The sequence below is a fragment of the Mya arenaria genome, chromosome 3 (genome assembly GCF_026914265.1).
Source record: "Mya arenaria isolate MELC-2E11 chromosome 3, ASM2691426v1".
NCBI lineage: Eukaryota > Metazoa > Mollusca > Bivalvia > Myida > Myidae > Mya > Mya arenaria.
This window is the reverse complement of record NC_069124.1, coordinates 37,543,385-37,559,324: the sequence shown is the minus strand read 5'-3', so window position 1 is coordinate 37,559,324 and position 15,940 is coordinate 37,543,385. Positions and strand designations below refer to the sequence as shown.

Genomic DNA, 15,940 nt, shown 5'->3' with positions numbered 1-15,940 from the left:
ATGACCAATACACCTACCAAGTATGAGGTTCCTGGGTCAAAGCGTTCTCAAGTTATTGATCGGAAACCGTTTTTCATGTAAAGGTCACACTGACCTTGACCTTTGACCCACTGACCTCAAAATCAATAGGGTTCATCTGCTGGTCATGACCAATAAGCCTACCTAGTATGAGGTCCCTGGGTCAAAGCGTTCTCAAGTTATTGATCGGAAACCGTTTTTCATGTTAAGGTCACACTGACCTTGACCTTTGACCCACTGACCTCAAAATCAATAGGGTTCATCTGCTGGTCATGACCAATACACCTACCAAGTATGAGGTTCCTGGGTCAAAGCGTTCTCAAGTTATTGATCGGAAACCGTTTTTCATGTAAAGGTCACACTGACCTTGACCTTTGACCCACTGACCTCAAAATCAATAGGGTTCATCTGCTGGTGATGACCAATACACATACCAAGTATGAGGTCCCTCGGTCAAAGCGTTCTCAAGTTATTGATCGGAAACCATTTGGTATTCCGACCGACCGACCGACAGACAGACAGACCGACCGACCGACCGACCGACATGTGCAAAACAATATACCCCACTTTTTTCAAAAGGGGGCATAAAAATACATCATATTTGCTATATTAACAACGAAACAACAAAGAAGTTAAAAATACACACCTGAAGTTTTTAATTTGACAGGTGTAGTAGGTATAGAAGACCGATTGGAAACTGTCTTTTCACTGTAATGGTCATCCGAATTCCCGTCAAACATGTCAGAATCAAGTTCAAACTTTACATAATCACTGTCATTCACGATGAAATTCAGCACTTCTTGCCCAGTATATATACTTTTACTTTTAGTGGGAGCCAAATAAACACATTTGTACACAATTTAACCAAACTTTAAATGGTGGTAGAATTGTCATTTGTTCACATAATTTTCAAGAATCAGGAAGTGAAATAAATGTTTTCATGTTGCCAATTTAGTCTTGATCATCTAGATGCTCAATGAATCCTGGTCTATATCCTTCATTGACTCTAAATAGAGCGGCTGCATGATTGAGAATAGCCGGTGCATTGATAATTGTTACAATCGAAAAACGCGGTTATAAGGGAAAAGGATACATTCTACTTAACAAATTAGCGCTCGTTAAAAAAATAACTAATTTTTTTTAGATGGTGCGGGCGCAAGTGATAAAAAAATAAAAATATTTTTTTTGCTTTTCTGAAGAAATAGGTGCGGGAAATCCGATGAACAAGGTATTAATTTGGTGTGGCCTTAATATCGTACTAGTTTTTTTTTTATTCCACTTTGTAAATAATATTTGATTTTAGTATTTCAATGCTTTAGAATTAGAATGAGAATAATAAGAGTAATGTTAAATAGAATGCATCATAGATTGTAATCATATTCAATTAAAAATCTATTAAAACACTTTTGGCAGTTACACAATTATCATGCCAAAAATTCCTTAAACAATGCCTTAAGTGAACAAGTCTAAAATGGATCTGATGATGCTGATGCTGATGATGTTGATGAAAATGATGTTTTTTTGAACAGGTTGTTGTTCTTGTTGTTGGAATGATATTGGTTACCAATCCCCACCTCAGATGGCCGCCAAAGTAAGATCACTGTGTGACAGAATTCATGACTGTTTTCCCAGGTATAAATGTAAAACCCCCAATATAGTTTCATTGTTACTTATTTCAACACTTTGAAATGGAAAACTTACAGCATTTCCAACAACAGTTAAAGCAATAGGATTAAGACGGAATAAACAAATATAAACCAGAGATGACATTATGTCAACCCAAGATATCATTTGAAGAAGCTTTGTTAACCTTTCCAACCTCCATATTAAGTTTGATGACCATAGGTCAAGCATTGTTGAGTTATCACTCGGACAAGCTTTGACAATCTTTTACCATTAAAAGTCATGGTGACCTTGACCTTTGACCCAATCACCCCTAAAGTCAATAGGGGTCATCTAATGGTCAGGCCCAACCTTCATGTTATGTTTGATGACCATACTTCCAGGAATTGTCAAGTTATCACTCGGACAAGTTTTGGTCTACCGACAGAATGACCGACAGACATGTGCAAATTGAAAATTCATGTATATATGCAACATGCCATCTATGGTGCAATGTGACAAATGCTTCTGTTGGTTTCACAAATATTGTGGTAACGCATTTTCAGATAGTTCAACAACCAATGAAGAATATTTTGTTCATGTTATATTTAAGTGTAAAGTTATTCTGTGTAAACTCTTTATATTCTGCATGCATCTTTGTTGTAATTCATCAATTTTTATATTTATCATATTTATGCAGATGTTGTTCATTTTGGATACAATTTAAAGCTATCTTTACAATAATGCCATATTATATCATGCATAGGACGCACTTTTTTACCCCCAATTCTCGTCTTAAAAATTGCCTGTGTCATTTCTATGCTATTAGAATTTCATCTGGGTTTTTTCCAAGTCCATTTCAGGTCGAAAATATCGGACCGGGAAGAACGCGGTAATAGTAAGTATCTGTACTGCGTCACCGAAGAGAACAACTGACATAGGTAAAATTACGCAAGTTAACACACTCAAAAATATATTGAATGTTTACTTTAAAATGATTTATTGAGAAATAAATTGAAAAAAAAACCACGAGTGTTTACTTTTTTATAAAAGGGACGCTACTCACAAAAACTCAATGTGAGTCAGCACTTTAACTGGATTGAGTTATAACGGCAACGGAAAATCGGGAAAGGAGGTAAATATCAATTAATCGTTGTTCATGATTTTAATGTTTCGATATTTTACATAACATTTTGTTGAAGCTACTGTTTTAAAAAATTAATAAAGGAATGTGCATAACGCAAAGTAGCATTATTGTCACTATCAAATCTTTTCAAATGTGCGAAGGTGTGAAAAACACCCGCTGTCTGTCATTAGAAAAACATCAATAGAACAAACTATTGCGATGGTAATACCTTATGGTTGTTTGTTCACACTTGACCTGACGTGCCTTCCGCTGGCAAGGCTAATTACCGACACGCAATAATTATGCCGACATGCTTTAATCCCCGCAGCGACAAGCCTTATCAAAACAATCATCAGTTTTGACAATACACAGTTTTGTTGCGATTGCAACGGTTGCAACGGTTGACTGTCATTAAGAAGGCATGTCGAGATTATTGCAACAGTTGCAACATTTGACTGTCAGTCGGGACTATTATGGCATTTGTATAAGTCTTATAATATGCGTGAATGTTCTCAAAATGTCAAGACATATATCATTGTTGTGTACGCCAAATTACCAAAATACAACGATAATTATCAAATACACAAGACAGTTATTGAAATATGCCTTATATACATTTTTTTTACTTCATTATATGTTATCAATACTTTACCAACCTCAATTTTTCGGCTCCGATTTTGACATTTTTCCGCTGCGTCCTATCTTATATATTAAGGGTTTTTACCCATTTTCTCAACAATTTTTTTGCCTGCGTCCTATCTATGCTAGCGTCCTATACATGATATAATACGGTACTTGAAAATACATATACCATATTATACTATGTATAGGACGCTAGCATAGATAGGACGCAGGCAAAAAGAATGGTGAGAAAACGGGTAAAACCCCTTAATACAAAAGAAAGGATACAGCGGTAAAATGTCAAAATCGGAGCCGAAAAATTTAGTTTGGTGAGGCATTTATAACATATATTAAATTAAAAACAATAAATTTGTTTGAATATTAGGTGTATTTCGATATCTTTCTTGTGTAATTCGGTAATTATCTTCGTATATTGGCGAATTAACGTATTTCGGTAAAATGGACTTAAGAAAAACTGATAAAATCCTAATAGCATGGAAAGGATGCAGGCATTTATTTAGATGATAATCTGGGGTAAAAAGGTGCGTCCTATGCATAGCATAATACGGTATGTCTATTATATTTTACGTAGCGCTTTACTTATGGCAAATTCTTTATATCTATCTATTTACAATACATATTTCTGAGGTTAGTTGTATTACAACAGCAATACAGCTGATTGAGGACAAATAACAAGGCCAATATGAAATCACCTAATTCATGAGTATTTTATTAATTAACTATCACCTATGATATGTCATTTTGATAAAAACATCCTAATACCTTAATATTGATGCCCATTTCCCTTTTTTCATTCATGGAGTCTGCTTTTATACACTAGTCTTTGCTGAATTTGACATGCATTCCTTATAGTGACATTGCACAGACTAAAATAAAGCAAACGGCACTGTACAGTCAAAGGAAGCATATCTTTTAGTGATTATTTCGTAAACCGTTTGCCAAAAGTTCAAAATTGTTTTCACGATTATTTACTCCTTTTTCGTCCTTTTTTGTTCGTTTCCAAAAATATAATTGTCATAAAATCCAGCAACAGGTTAAATACAACTGTAATATCAAACCGTACACAGTGGTTGAGTTTTTTATAGGCTAGTAATTCCAAATATGTTTGAAACAAAGCACACAATTTCCAAAACAGAAAACAAAATGGCTGCCTTCAAAAATAATTAACAGCATTCTCATATTTCAACAGCCAATGAAAATGGTCCATTTCTCAAAGCCTTTATTTGGCGAGTTTAGTAGCCAATCAAAACGGGAGAAACTCATATTGGCCAACTTATGTTGATATTGGGCGAGCTTTGTCATATTTTGTGGTCAATTGTCTAGTATTATGCACCAGTCAATTGTAACCACGGCCCCTCCAGGTCCGGAGAATAGCGGGGACTTTGACTTTAGGTCTAGCCAAGCCCGGGTAAAACCCCCGCCCTGCGGGGACGAACTGATGGTCAAATTCCCGCAAAATGTCCCTGCACCCCAGTGACCCTAAGTAAGGCACATTCCCCGCTATATTTGGCGCAATACAAAACCACCGCATTCACCCGGCACTGTGGGGCCACCGGGATGGTAAAAACACGGCCCATTTCCCCGGCTATCCGCGTTATACCCCCGGATCTTGGGGGGCCGTGGTTACAATTGACTGGTGCATTAGTACCACGTTTGTCCCAATATCCCGTCAAATACATAATAGTTGATTAATAATGTGCAATATTGATCTCCAAATGTGACCATGACTTTTGACATGAGGGCACAAATTCTATGCATGACACACCTTCCAATGTTGCTCTATAATATAGAAAAGTTGGTAGTATTTTAGTTGAAATCCATATTTTGCAATATTGACCGCCAAATGTGACCTTGACCTTCGAGTTGAGAGCACAGATTGTATGAGCAACACTCTTTCCCATGATGCTAGACAATTCTATAAGGTTTGATTGAATCCCCATTGCATAGTTACAATGCTTATGTCTCATTCAATATTGACCTCCTTGTGCAATTTGACATTGAGATTAGAGCACACATTTTTATACCCAACACACCTTCCAATGCTGCTCTTCAATTCTATGAAGTTTAATTGACTAACAATTAGTAGTTACAACATTATGTCTGAGACACAAAGAGTTGCAATGAAATCAATGAAATCAATAACCTTGATGTTCCTTTATGAAGGGACAAAATTTATAAAACACACACTTTCCAACAATGCCTTACAATTATGTGATTTAGTTTGATTCATAATTGAATATTTACACCTCAACTTCCATTCCTTAAATGAAAGGCCTTTCGGCAATTGCTTATATTTTCAAATGAATGCATCTGCAGATAGGTTCAGATCGTCAATCATTGCATAATAATATAAAGTGTGTCAGCAGGCCACGAAAAACTTAAACCAGCCCAACTGCTTTCATAATACCCCGGTAATGACAAGACTCATGCACTTCTTTATTTGAATGGACAATGCAACTACCAAAGTATGCCTCCATTCAGGGGCATAAAAAATCACTGTTGCACCCAATTAAGGAATGAATTGCATGATTGATGTCATTATCAGGGTATGAACATAATTGGGCTGGTGGAGTAGCACCCAATTAAGGAATGAATTGCATGATTGATGTCATTATCAGGGAATGAACGTAATTGGGCTGGTGGAGTTTGTACTTTTGCTAGCCCTAATGCATTCATATCCCCGATAATGACATCAATTACGCAGTTCATTACTTATATTTACACCAATAGTTCATTATTTAATTCAAAAACTGTTAAAAAACACTTCATTTCATTTAAAAAAAACTTACAGTAGTTCTTCCTCACCCATTCTGTAAACACAATAACCTGACCGTGACTGGAAACAGTTTTTCAAATGACGTCACAATAACACAGGAAAAAAAACATCACTTTAAAACACTTTTAAACATAATACCAAGACTCTTATGACAACAAAAAACATATCATAAATGAATTTTTCTAGCATGTTGATTTAAGTTTCTCGGGGCCTGCTGACACAATACAAACAATAACAAAATAAATAATTTTCAATATACATGTATATTGTTATGTGATGACGTTCATTGGATGATAATCACAGTTGCTGGAAGGCAATTCATATAAGAAATGGAAGTTGAGGTGTAAATATAATGAATTGAACTTGCAAATAACTTATCAATTATCACAAAAGTATCAATTTTGAGTAAAATAATTCATCATAATCTGATATGACAAATCAAGTTACGCCCGTTGCTGACTTACTTGACTGATGTCACTGCACCAGGCTGCTTTCTCTATATGCGTTGAGGCAATGAATGTCACAGTGACCTGAGGTCCACTCTTTGAGTCCACAATGAGGCGAAAATCGAGTCCATTGTAGTCGACAAGCTTATCAGAGGAAACTGGCAATAGAGTGCTCTGTGATGATGAACTCAAGGCGCTGGATAATGAGTCTAAAGATGTTGCTGGAAAAAAATAAAAGACTATTTTCAATGTGACTGTTACCGTAACAGTGTATTTATTATAAAGGGAGGTTGAAAGCCAAAACCTGTCCATTATGTCAGAGAAAGAACAATCTGAGGCACACAGAGCTGAGTTTTTTTGTATTTTTTTGCTGACATAAAGGACAATTTGAGGCATTTCACTTCTTTAAAACATGTAAACAGCGACATCCAAATCATGAATTTCATGGTGTTATTGTCAACTTATAGGACACTGGCTGACCCATTGAATATATACTAATCATGTGAATCCCTTTGGCAAATCAAAATTATTTTGTGCTTTTATACATATAAATTGTAAATACCGTAAGTGACTGATTATAAGACACACTTTTTTCCCTCAGATTTTGATTTAAAAAAATTCCTGCGTCTTACAAACAGTAATTTTTTAGCTTTTGACATTTTTTCTGAATTTGATTTTCGGCTGAATTTGGCTCTTCAGAGAAATAAATGGGCAAAAAACTTTGTTACATTTATTTAGAAAGGTATATTGTGCATTATTTGCTTAATAACGGAAACTTTTTTCTTCCTGCTCTTTAAGGGACAAACAACAAATAAACATGTTCCTTTTCCCTAGCTTCTGCCCAAACCCCAATTAAACTTATACAAATATATAACCTTCATTGTGTTGTTACAAACTTAAATCCGCTTTTTATAAAAAAATATATCTTTTTTATAATTTTTTATTATACCTCAATAAAAAGGTTTGTCAACACACTTCTTGTTTCTTCAGTATTCTATTCACACCAGACTACTATTTCTATTCACTCTCCATTACTTGAACAATGACTAACCATTCTTTAAATATTGGATTTTCCATTCGTCAAATTTTGGACAGTTAGTAAAAATAAAGTTAGGGACACAGTCCAATAACCCATATGAAGTACAAAAGAACAATGGATGACATCACAAACTGAGTTACTGAGTTAAAATAAGTCCATATGAAATAAAATACCCAAATAAATCAGCAAGACATTGACATTCCATGTATTTGAAACTGATTCTAAAATTGTTGTTCAGAAATATATATCATTACCACACTAAATGTTCTAGGAACTCAGAAAATTAAACTCAAAAGTGACAAAAAAAAAGTGACTGAAAATGAAAGGATGTGTAGAACTGCGCCATTTGATGCTTTAAAAGACTTTGATGAATGGCATTTTGGACCTAACGGCTTTAAATTAGAGACGCACAGATGCTTGGATGCCACACAGTAAAACATTTATATATGTAGGACTGAAATTAAGTATTATGCGAAGTTGTGTCGCTCAAAACTCCAAAACCTTTTCAGTTAGATTCCAAAACATTGGTGGAATGTTATTAAGGTGATAAAGTTTTGCACATGGGGTTTCGATCCCCACTTTTTTTAGTATGACTTGTGTCGCTCAAAAATCCTAACTACCGTAAATGACTGGGTATTAGACGCACTTTTTTCCCTCAGATTTTGATGTAAAAAAATGCCTGCGTATAATACCCAGTAACAATTTTTTGAACTTTTTTTCTGAGGTCAATTTCTAGCCGAGAGTTTGTTTAGATTTATGTAGAAAGGGATGTTACTCGCGTCATATTGATCGAGTATATACAGGTTAAAACGGCACTTGAAGATCGGGATACGGTATATCGTAAGACGTTTATAATTTCAACAAAAACATTTTTCGATTAAAGTTACGATAATTCACCTAAGAGTTCGTACACTCTAAATATTTGGACACCCATAATTATTTCCCAAATACATCAATCATAACTTTCATAGTTACCAAGTTTCACAGACGAAGATTATTGATTTTTATCTTTACAATGCCTGGCTAGATTACCTAACCGTATACACCACTGTGACAATTTAATTAGTTACTACCCATCCTAAACGATTTATTGCCTGTTGAAAAGGATGTGTGATATATTTATTTGAGGATTAAACAAACAACAAGGGCAATCAAGGGATTAAAAAAACATCGACATGGCATGTTTGTAAAACGATCTGCCAATAAGCTTTCAAACTTGTACCACACTTATAGACTATATGAAGCAATAATCGTACATTAATCCTGCATAGCAATGTCCATGCTCTCCACGAGATCCTCGTGGGTATAACTGTAAGTTATGTGACGTCACACAGTGTGACTCTTTGATCTGAAGCCGATAGAATGTGTTTATTCAGTTCAGTGCATGTATAAAATGGTGTTTTAATTAACTTCATGAAGGATTTACACTTATAGGCGTAATAAATAAGTTTATGACCATTGATTACTACGGATAAATTAATAAGTGGTAAAAACCAAACATGAAGAAAAAAGGCAGGTTAAACAAACATGTAAATAAAATGTAAAAATGATAATTTTCTATGTATTCGGAGAGCGAAAAAAATAATTAATTTATGGTGTCCGAACTCTTGTTAATTACGGTATTCAATATTATTTTGAATAATAAATTGAATTAAACAATAATCAAACTTACATATAAAAAACAAAGTTGGGCACTGTCAAAATATTTTTTGCATAACATAACTTCATTCTCGACAGTATGGTTGTATGGTTTTAAAGATAACCATCGCCATTTTCACGAAAAAATTTTTTTTGTCACTGTCAACAAACAAGGTGGCTGAAAATGCCGGACGATTTTGACATTTTTTCTATGCGTCTTTTAACCAAAAACATAGATTAAAAGTTTTTTTCTCGGATTTTTCACATATTTTTTTCCCTGCGTCTAATACCCCCTATCGTCTTATACCCAGTAATTTACGGTATATTACCTAGAGTCATGAAACCTAAGGCAAATGTTAATGGGGCATCGAAACTGCCCCAAGTTAAATACTGTAGTTTGGCTAAGACAGCAGTTTCTCGTTTACGACTTTAAAGTTATCGATTTGTAATGGAATATATCTATTAATCTTAAATGTGAAAGTACTTGATAAGCAATTTTAAAGTGCATTGTAATTTTTTGCATTAAAACACCTATAAATGTAGTAGAAATTGATGTGTTTCATAATCGATGTGCAGATTCCTTGCTGTCGATATATTTGTAACAGTTCGAAGCGCTGAAAGACAGGGGGAATAATATACTGGTTGTTGAGATTGATATTAATGACGTTAACCAATAAAGAGGCCATTCAACAGGTCGTAGTTTGAAAACTGGTGATTGGTTGAGGTCGGGCTTCAAAAGTACCGACTATAATTCCTTCTATTTTCATATAAAATGGTTCAACAATGGTTCAAAACCTAAATAAGTCGAGGACTGGATATCTGGTTCCAAATACACAAATCTTGCAGAAAACCTAATGATTACCTTGAGGTCATACTTTAATACATTTTTACTAGGGATGCAAACGAATATTCCAATATTCAAATACCGGGTAATCGATTGATTCGAATGCTATATTAATGTAAAATGAGTTCATTTTTTAGTGGCCAATAAAATGAACTCATTTTACACTAATATAGCCAAAAATATTGGAATATTTGGAACTTAGGTTAAAGATAAACACCCTTAAGTCTTGACAAAATAAAGAAAAACTGCCAAATGTCACCTGACTTTCACTTCACCCCGGTCACCGATAAAGCATAATATTATTTTTTCTGCATTAAAAGCACATTTTTACTGTGTTAAAAGCACATTTTTACTGCATTTAAAGTGCGTTCTTAATGTGTTTAAACCGATTTAATTGGAACTAAAAGTGCATTAACGCACTCAAACTCATTTTATCTGCATTAAAAGTGTATGTTTTGGGGGAAAAAAATATATATAACACTTTATTGAACCATTAAAAATATTAAAATATTAAACATAAAAATAAATGGATATGCATTTTGTTTATTTTAAATTTCCTAAACATGAGTTTACACATACTTTTTTTATTTTATAATTAATCTAACATGACACTTGTAATTGGACATAATGTATATACTGTCAAACAAATAAGTACATATTTGTAAAAGTTAGAAATAAAATAACAACATTTTACTTAGTGGTAAAAATATGATAGAAAATTATGAAACTGTAGGCTGCTGTAAATAAAGACAGTCTCAAGCATCTTTTGTTCCCTTTCTGTCAAAATTAGAGATTCCTGACAAATCTGGAATTACACAGTGTAACACATTTATACTAAATAATGACTTTATTAAAGTAACCTAAATTAATTGACCCAATATGACCAATTTCCAATAACTGGTAAGTCATTTGGCAGATGGCAGTTTTATGACCCCTAGAAAAACCAACCAGTTATTAATTGTATTGCTTTAAAGGTGTTCAGGTGCATAATGGTATGGAAACATGGCAATTTTATCACATTATGTTAATATTATATATTTTCACATGCTTACCCTTGTTTTCCGTGTAATATACCCATTACAAATATTTTTATCTTACACATATGTAAGGAAGATATCAGACAATTCTATTGGCTAAACTGATCACACGCGACCTAGATATCCCTCCGCATTGTTTGTAAACAAAATGGTTTAAACGTCAACCAATACTTACCTCAATAATGAAGCTGTAGGACTTCCTTGAGACAAATGGCTAATGAATCATAGTGCCAGAAAGCTTCTAGTTCAAAAACTTTCTGATAACAATGTTCCGCCAAACCAGATAATGCAGGCCACTTAAGTCACAGAAATATCCAGTAAGTCAACAAATACAGCCACATTAGTGACAAAATATACCTACATTCATATCTACTGGCATGATGTGCCGATTGGCTGGATAAGAGTGAGCGTGGTCTACTGGCAAGATGTGCCGATTGGCTGAATTAGAGTGAGCGTGGTCTACTGGTATGATGTGCCGATTGGCTGGATTAGAGTGAGCGTGGTCTACTGGCATGATGTGCCGATTGGCTGGATTAGAGTGAGCGTGGTCTACTGGCATGATGTGCCGATTGGCTAGATAAGAGTGAGCGTGGTCTACTGGCATGATGTGCCAATTGGCTGGATTAGAGTGAGCGTGGTCTACTGGCATGATGTGCCAATTGGCTGGATTAGAGTGAGCGTGGTCTACTGGCATGATGTGCCGATTGGCTGGATTAGAGTGAGCGTGGTCTACTGGCATGATGTGCCGACTGGCTGGATTAGAGTGAGCATGGTCTACTGGCATGATGTGCCGACTGGCTGGATTAGAGTGAGCGTGGTCTACTGGCATGATGTGCCGACTGGCTGGATTAGAGTGAGCGTGGTCTACTGGCATGATGTGCTGACTGGCTGGATTAGAGTGAACGTGGTCTACTGGCATGATGTGCCAATTGGCTGGATTAGAGTGAGCGTGGTCTACTGGCATGATTTGCCGATTGGCTGGTTTAGAGTGAGCGTGGTCTACTGGCATGATGTGCCGATTGGCTGGAATAGAGTGAGCGTGGTCTACTGGCATGATGTGCCAATTGGCTGGATTAGAGTGAGCGTGGTCTACTGGCATGATGTGCCGATTGGCTGGATAAGAGTGAGCGTGGTCTACTGGCAAGATGTGCCGATTGGCTGAATTAGAGTGAGCGTGGTCTACTGGTATGATGTGCCAATTGGCTGGATTAGAGTGAGTGTGGTCTACTGGCATGATGCGCCAATTGGCTGGATTAGAGTGAGCGTGGTCTACTGGCATGATGTGCCGATTGGCTGGATTAGAGTGAGCGTGGTCTACTGGCATGATGTGCTGATTGGCTAGATAAGAGTGAGCGTGGTCTACTGGCATGATGTGCCAATTGGCTGGATTAGAGTGAGCATGGTCTACTGGCATGATGTGCCAATTGGCTGGATTAGAGTGAGCGTGGTCTACTGGCATGATGTGCTGATTGGCTGGATTAGAGTGAGCGTGGTCTACTGGCATGATGTGCTGATTGGCTGGATTAGAGTGAGCGTGGTCTACTGGCATGATGTGCCGACTGGCTGGATTAGAGTGAGCGTGGTCTACTGGTATGATGTGCTGACTGGCTGGATTAGAGTGAACGTGGTCTACTGGCATGATGTGCCAATTGGCTGGATTAGAGTGAGCGTGGTCTACTGGCATGATGTGCCGATTGGCTGGATAAGAGTGAGCGTGGTCTACTGGCATGATGTGCCGATTGGCTGGATTAGAGTGAGCGTGGTCTACTGGCATGATGTGCCAATTGGCTGGATTAGAGTGAGCGTGGTCTACTGGAATGATGTGCCGATTAGCTGGATAAGAGTGAGCGTGGTCTACTGGCAAGATGTGCCGATTGGCTGAATTAGAGTGAGCGTGGTCTACTGGTATGATGTGCCAATTGGCTGGATTAGAGTGAGCGTGGTCTACTGGCATGATGTGCCAATTGGCTGGATTAGAGTGAGCGTGGTCTACTGGCATAATGTGCTGATTGGCTGGATTAGAGTGAGCGTGGTCTACTGGCATGATGTGTATATAAATTGCTCTCATAGAAAGTTTTTCTAACATGACTTGCAAACAGGCCAAAATAAACAGTATTAAAACAGTTCTACTTATTGTAACTACTACTTTACTTGGAATAATAGAAATGTTCAAAAATGTCCTATTTATTTTACATGTATTTAATTATGATTCACTGAATATAAGTTGTAGGCCAACTATTAGTGATAGTTGATAATGGTAATAGTCGCTGCAGCTAAAAGTCAATGATCAGCAACAATGCTTTGTCAGTATCAAATAATTGAAGTATAGGTGACGTGTAATCTTGTTCCCAATCTGTGTTCAATATCTTTCCATTTTTTTTATTCATCTTTCTGCTCAAAAATCTTTTGCCTAATTAAACAAAGGAAATCACTCTAGAAAAAGCATCATCATCAGGACGCCTAAATAGCCCTTACAAGCAGATAATGACCAAATTAATGAAATATAAACAATTACCATGGAAAATGATGAAGAATAAAAACCCATGCAGCTGTTTGTTGTTATATCAATAATCTAGTAATATAGTATTTAGCTATTTGTTACTGGTTATTTTATTATCTCGAGGTCATGTTCAACTGCTAGTCCCTAGTACTACTAATCATTATTGCTGAGAGTGTAAGTGCTTGTTTTCGATTGTTTTGTTGACAATTTGATGTATATTCTGCTTGTACAAATATATAAAATACATGAATATTATACTTCTTAATTTGATTTGATTCTTTAGCCAATTTGTGTGATTGTACCTGTATGAAATTTTTAGCAGGAATCCGGCCAGAATTTGGCAGGAAAGTGGCAGGAATATCATATTTACGCTCGTAATCTGGCAGTAATTTATTTGTGGGCAGGAAAGCTATGTACCTGGACTGGAACTTCATTCATTTACATACGGAAAATAAACAAAATATTACAAAATTACGGTTGGAAACTGATTCTGGCCGTAATTTCAAACTTAGAAAATTTCTGAAATACTTTTCACTGCTAAAACAGAGTAAGTTTTACATGACACACGTAAATTTCATTTTTCTGGCCGTAAATAGGGACTTCCATTTTTTTTCTTAATGACATCAGAATTTGTCTTTATTTTTATTCTTATTATTAATATTATTATTAATATTATTTATTTATTTATTTATTATTATTATTATTATTATTATTATTATTATTATTATTATTTATTTATTATTATTATTATTATTATTATTATTATTATTATTATTATTAATTATTATCATTATTATTATTAATTATTATTATTATTATTATTATTATTATTATTATTATTATTATTTTATTTTTATTATTACTATTATTATTATTATTATTATTATTATTATTATTATTATTATTATTAAATTTTCATTGCATAAGTTTAAGAAAGCACAAAAAAAGATAAACATACATTCTAATGTTATTGGTTTATAACGGTAAACCTTATTAATGTTAATTGTTCTTCCTTACACACTTTACACTTTTCTAAAGCAAAACATGAACATAAATAATTCAGTTTTGTATTCTTCAGAAATTAGAAGCCTTTTATCAGTGTGCTCTTTTAGTTTATTGACCAAGCTATTTCTCACAGTACACATTGCCTGGGCTTATCAGATTATCAAAGGTCAGGCAGAGAATTTCAGTGAGAATGCAGAGAATCAGGGCTTAGTAGCCAATAAGATCAGTGGATTTCAAATGTTCAGGCGGTTTTTTGGTTTTCTTGATGTAAACACGGCAGCCATGGTGATTTAACCTTCTGAAGATTCCTATTGTTTTGCTGGATATAATCAGAATCTCTCATGGTTTGAAGGTAAACACTTATTTCAAAATGTATCTTAAATTATGTGTCATTCATTTTATCCTATTTGTTACATAATTATGAGTCTTTTAAAAAGTTATGCTATAGATAAGTAAAATAATGCTATTCCCCTCACTATGAGTTCATAACACATGGTATTTCAGATTGTATTTGTATAGAAAACATGGTCAGAACTTTACGTTTGTATGTGGAAAAGGGAAATGTTTAAATTGAGTGTGTCATAAAGCCATATAAATGTACATGCATGATACATTGCATAATAAAAAGTATATAAATAACTTAAATAACTATCAACTTAAGAAACTGTAAGTGACAAGTCTGACAGAAAAATTGTGAGTTTTAATTATGTTTTTCTGTATATGTATGTTATTCTTTGTTAAAATGCTTGTAGATGGCTTTAATATTCAATGGCGAGGGAGAAAACAAGATCTGAAAGTAACAGTTGGAGCATATAAAGCAGACCTTACACTCATAGAAGGTTTGTGAAGGATTGTATTTTAATTCAGAAAGAAATATATCAATATGGAAATCATGCTGTTTTTTGTAGTCTTATAGTTTTTAAGCAGTAATGTTACTCATGTAAAAAACAACAAAATTACATTTGTGATGAGTAACATTTTTATGTAGTGGGTAATTAAAATGCAGGCTATGTTGATTGAATGTTTGCATTTGTGTGTTTTGTTGCATGTTTCTAGCCATTGCCCAAAGCCATAAAACAGGGTTTGACTGCTGGGCATCATCCTTGTCAACATATCCACCAATCTGTATAAGTCCTGGTGGCTGTGTGGACAAGCCTGCTGTTTTCTAATATTTTCTTGACTTAACCGGCGTTGGTTCGAACCCCACTATAACCAAAATCCTTTTTTATGCTTTAACTGTATCTTTTTGTGCAATTTTGATATGAAT

General features: G+C 35.0%; 1 protein-coding gene across 2 annotated transcripts in view; it reads right to left on the bottom strand.

The window, feature by feature from the left end:
- Positions 1 to 15,940, bottom strand: part of LOC128229384 (ras-specific guanine nucleotide-releasing factor 2-like) — a 204,477-nt gene that overhangs the window by 144,476 nt on the left and 44,061 nt on the right. For both annotated transcript variants that reach the window (XM_052941274.1, XM_052941273.1), the window contains one exon: positions 6,629 to 6,831. Coding sequence is in view for 1 of the 2 variants with exons in the window: in XM_052941273.1 (XP_052797233.1) it covers positions 6,629 to 6,831 (203 nt within the window). In the remaining variant the exon portion in view is untranslated. The remainder of the gene's footprint in view (positions 1 to 6,628; positions 6,832 to 15,940) is intronic.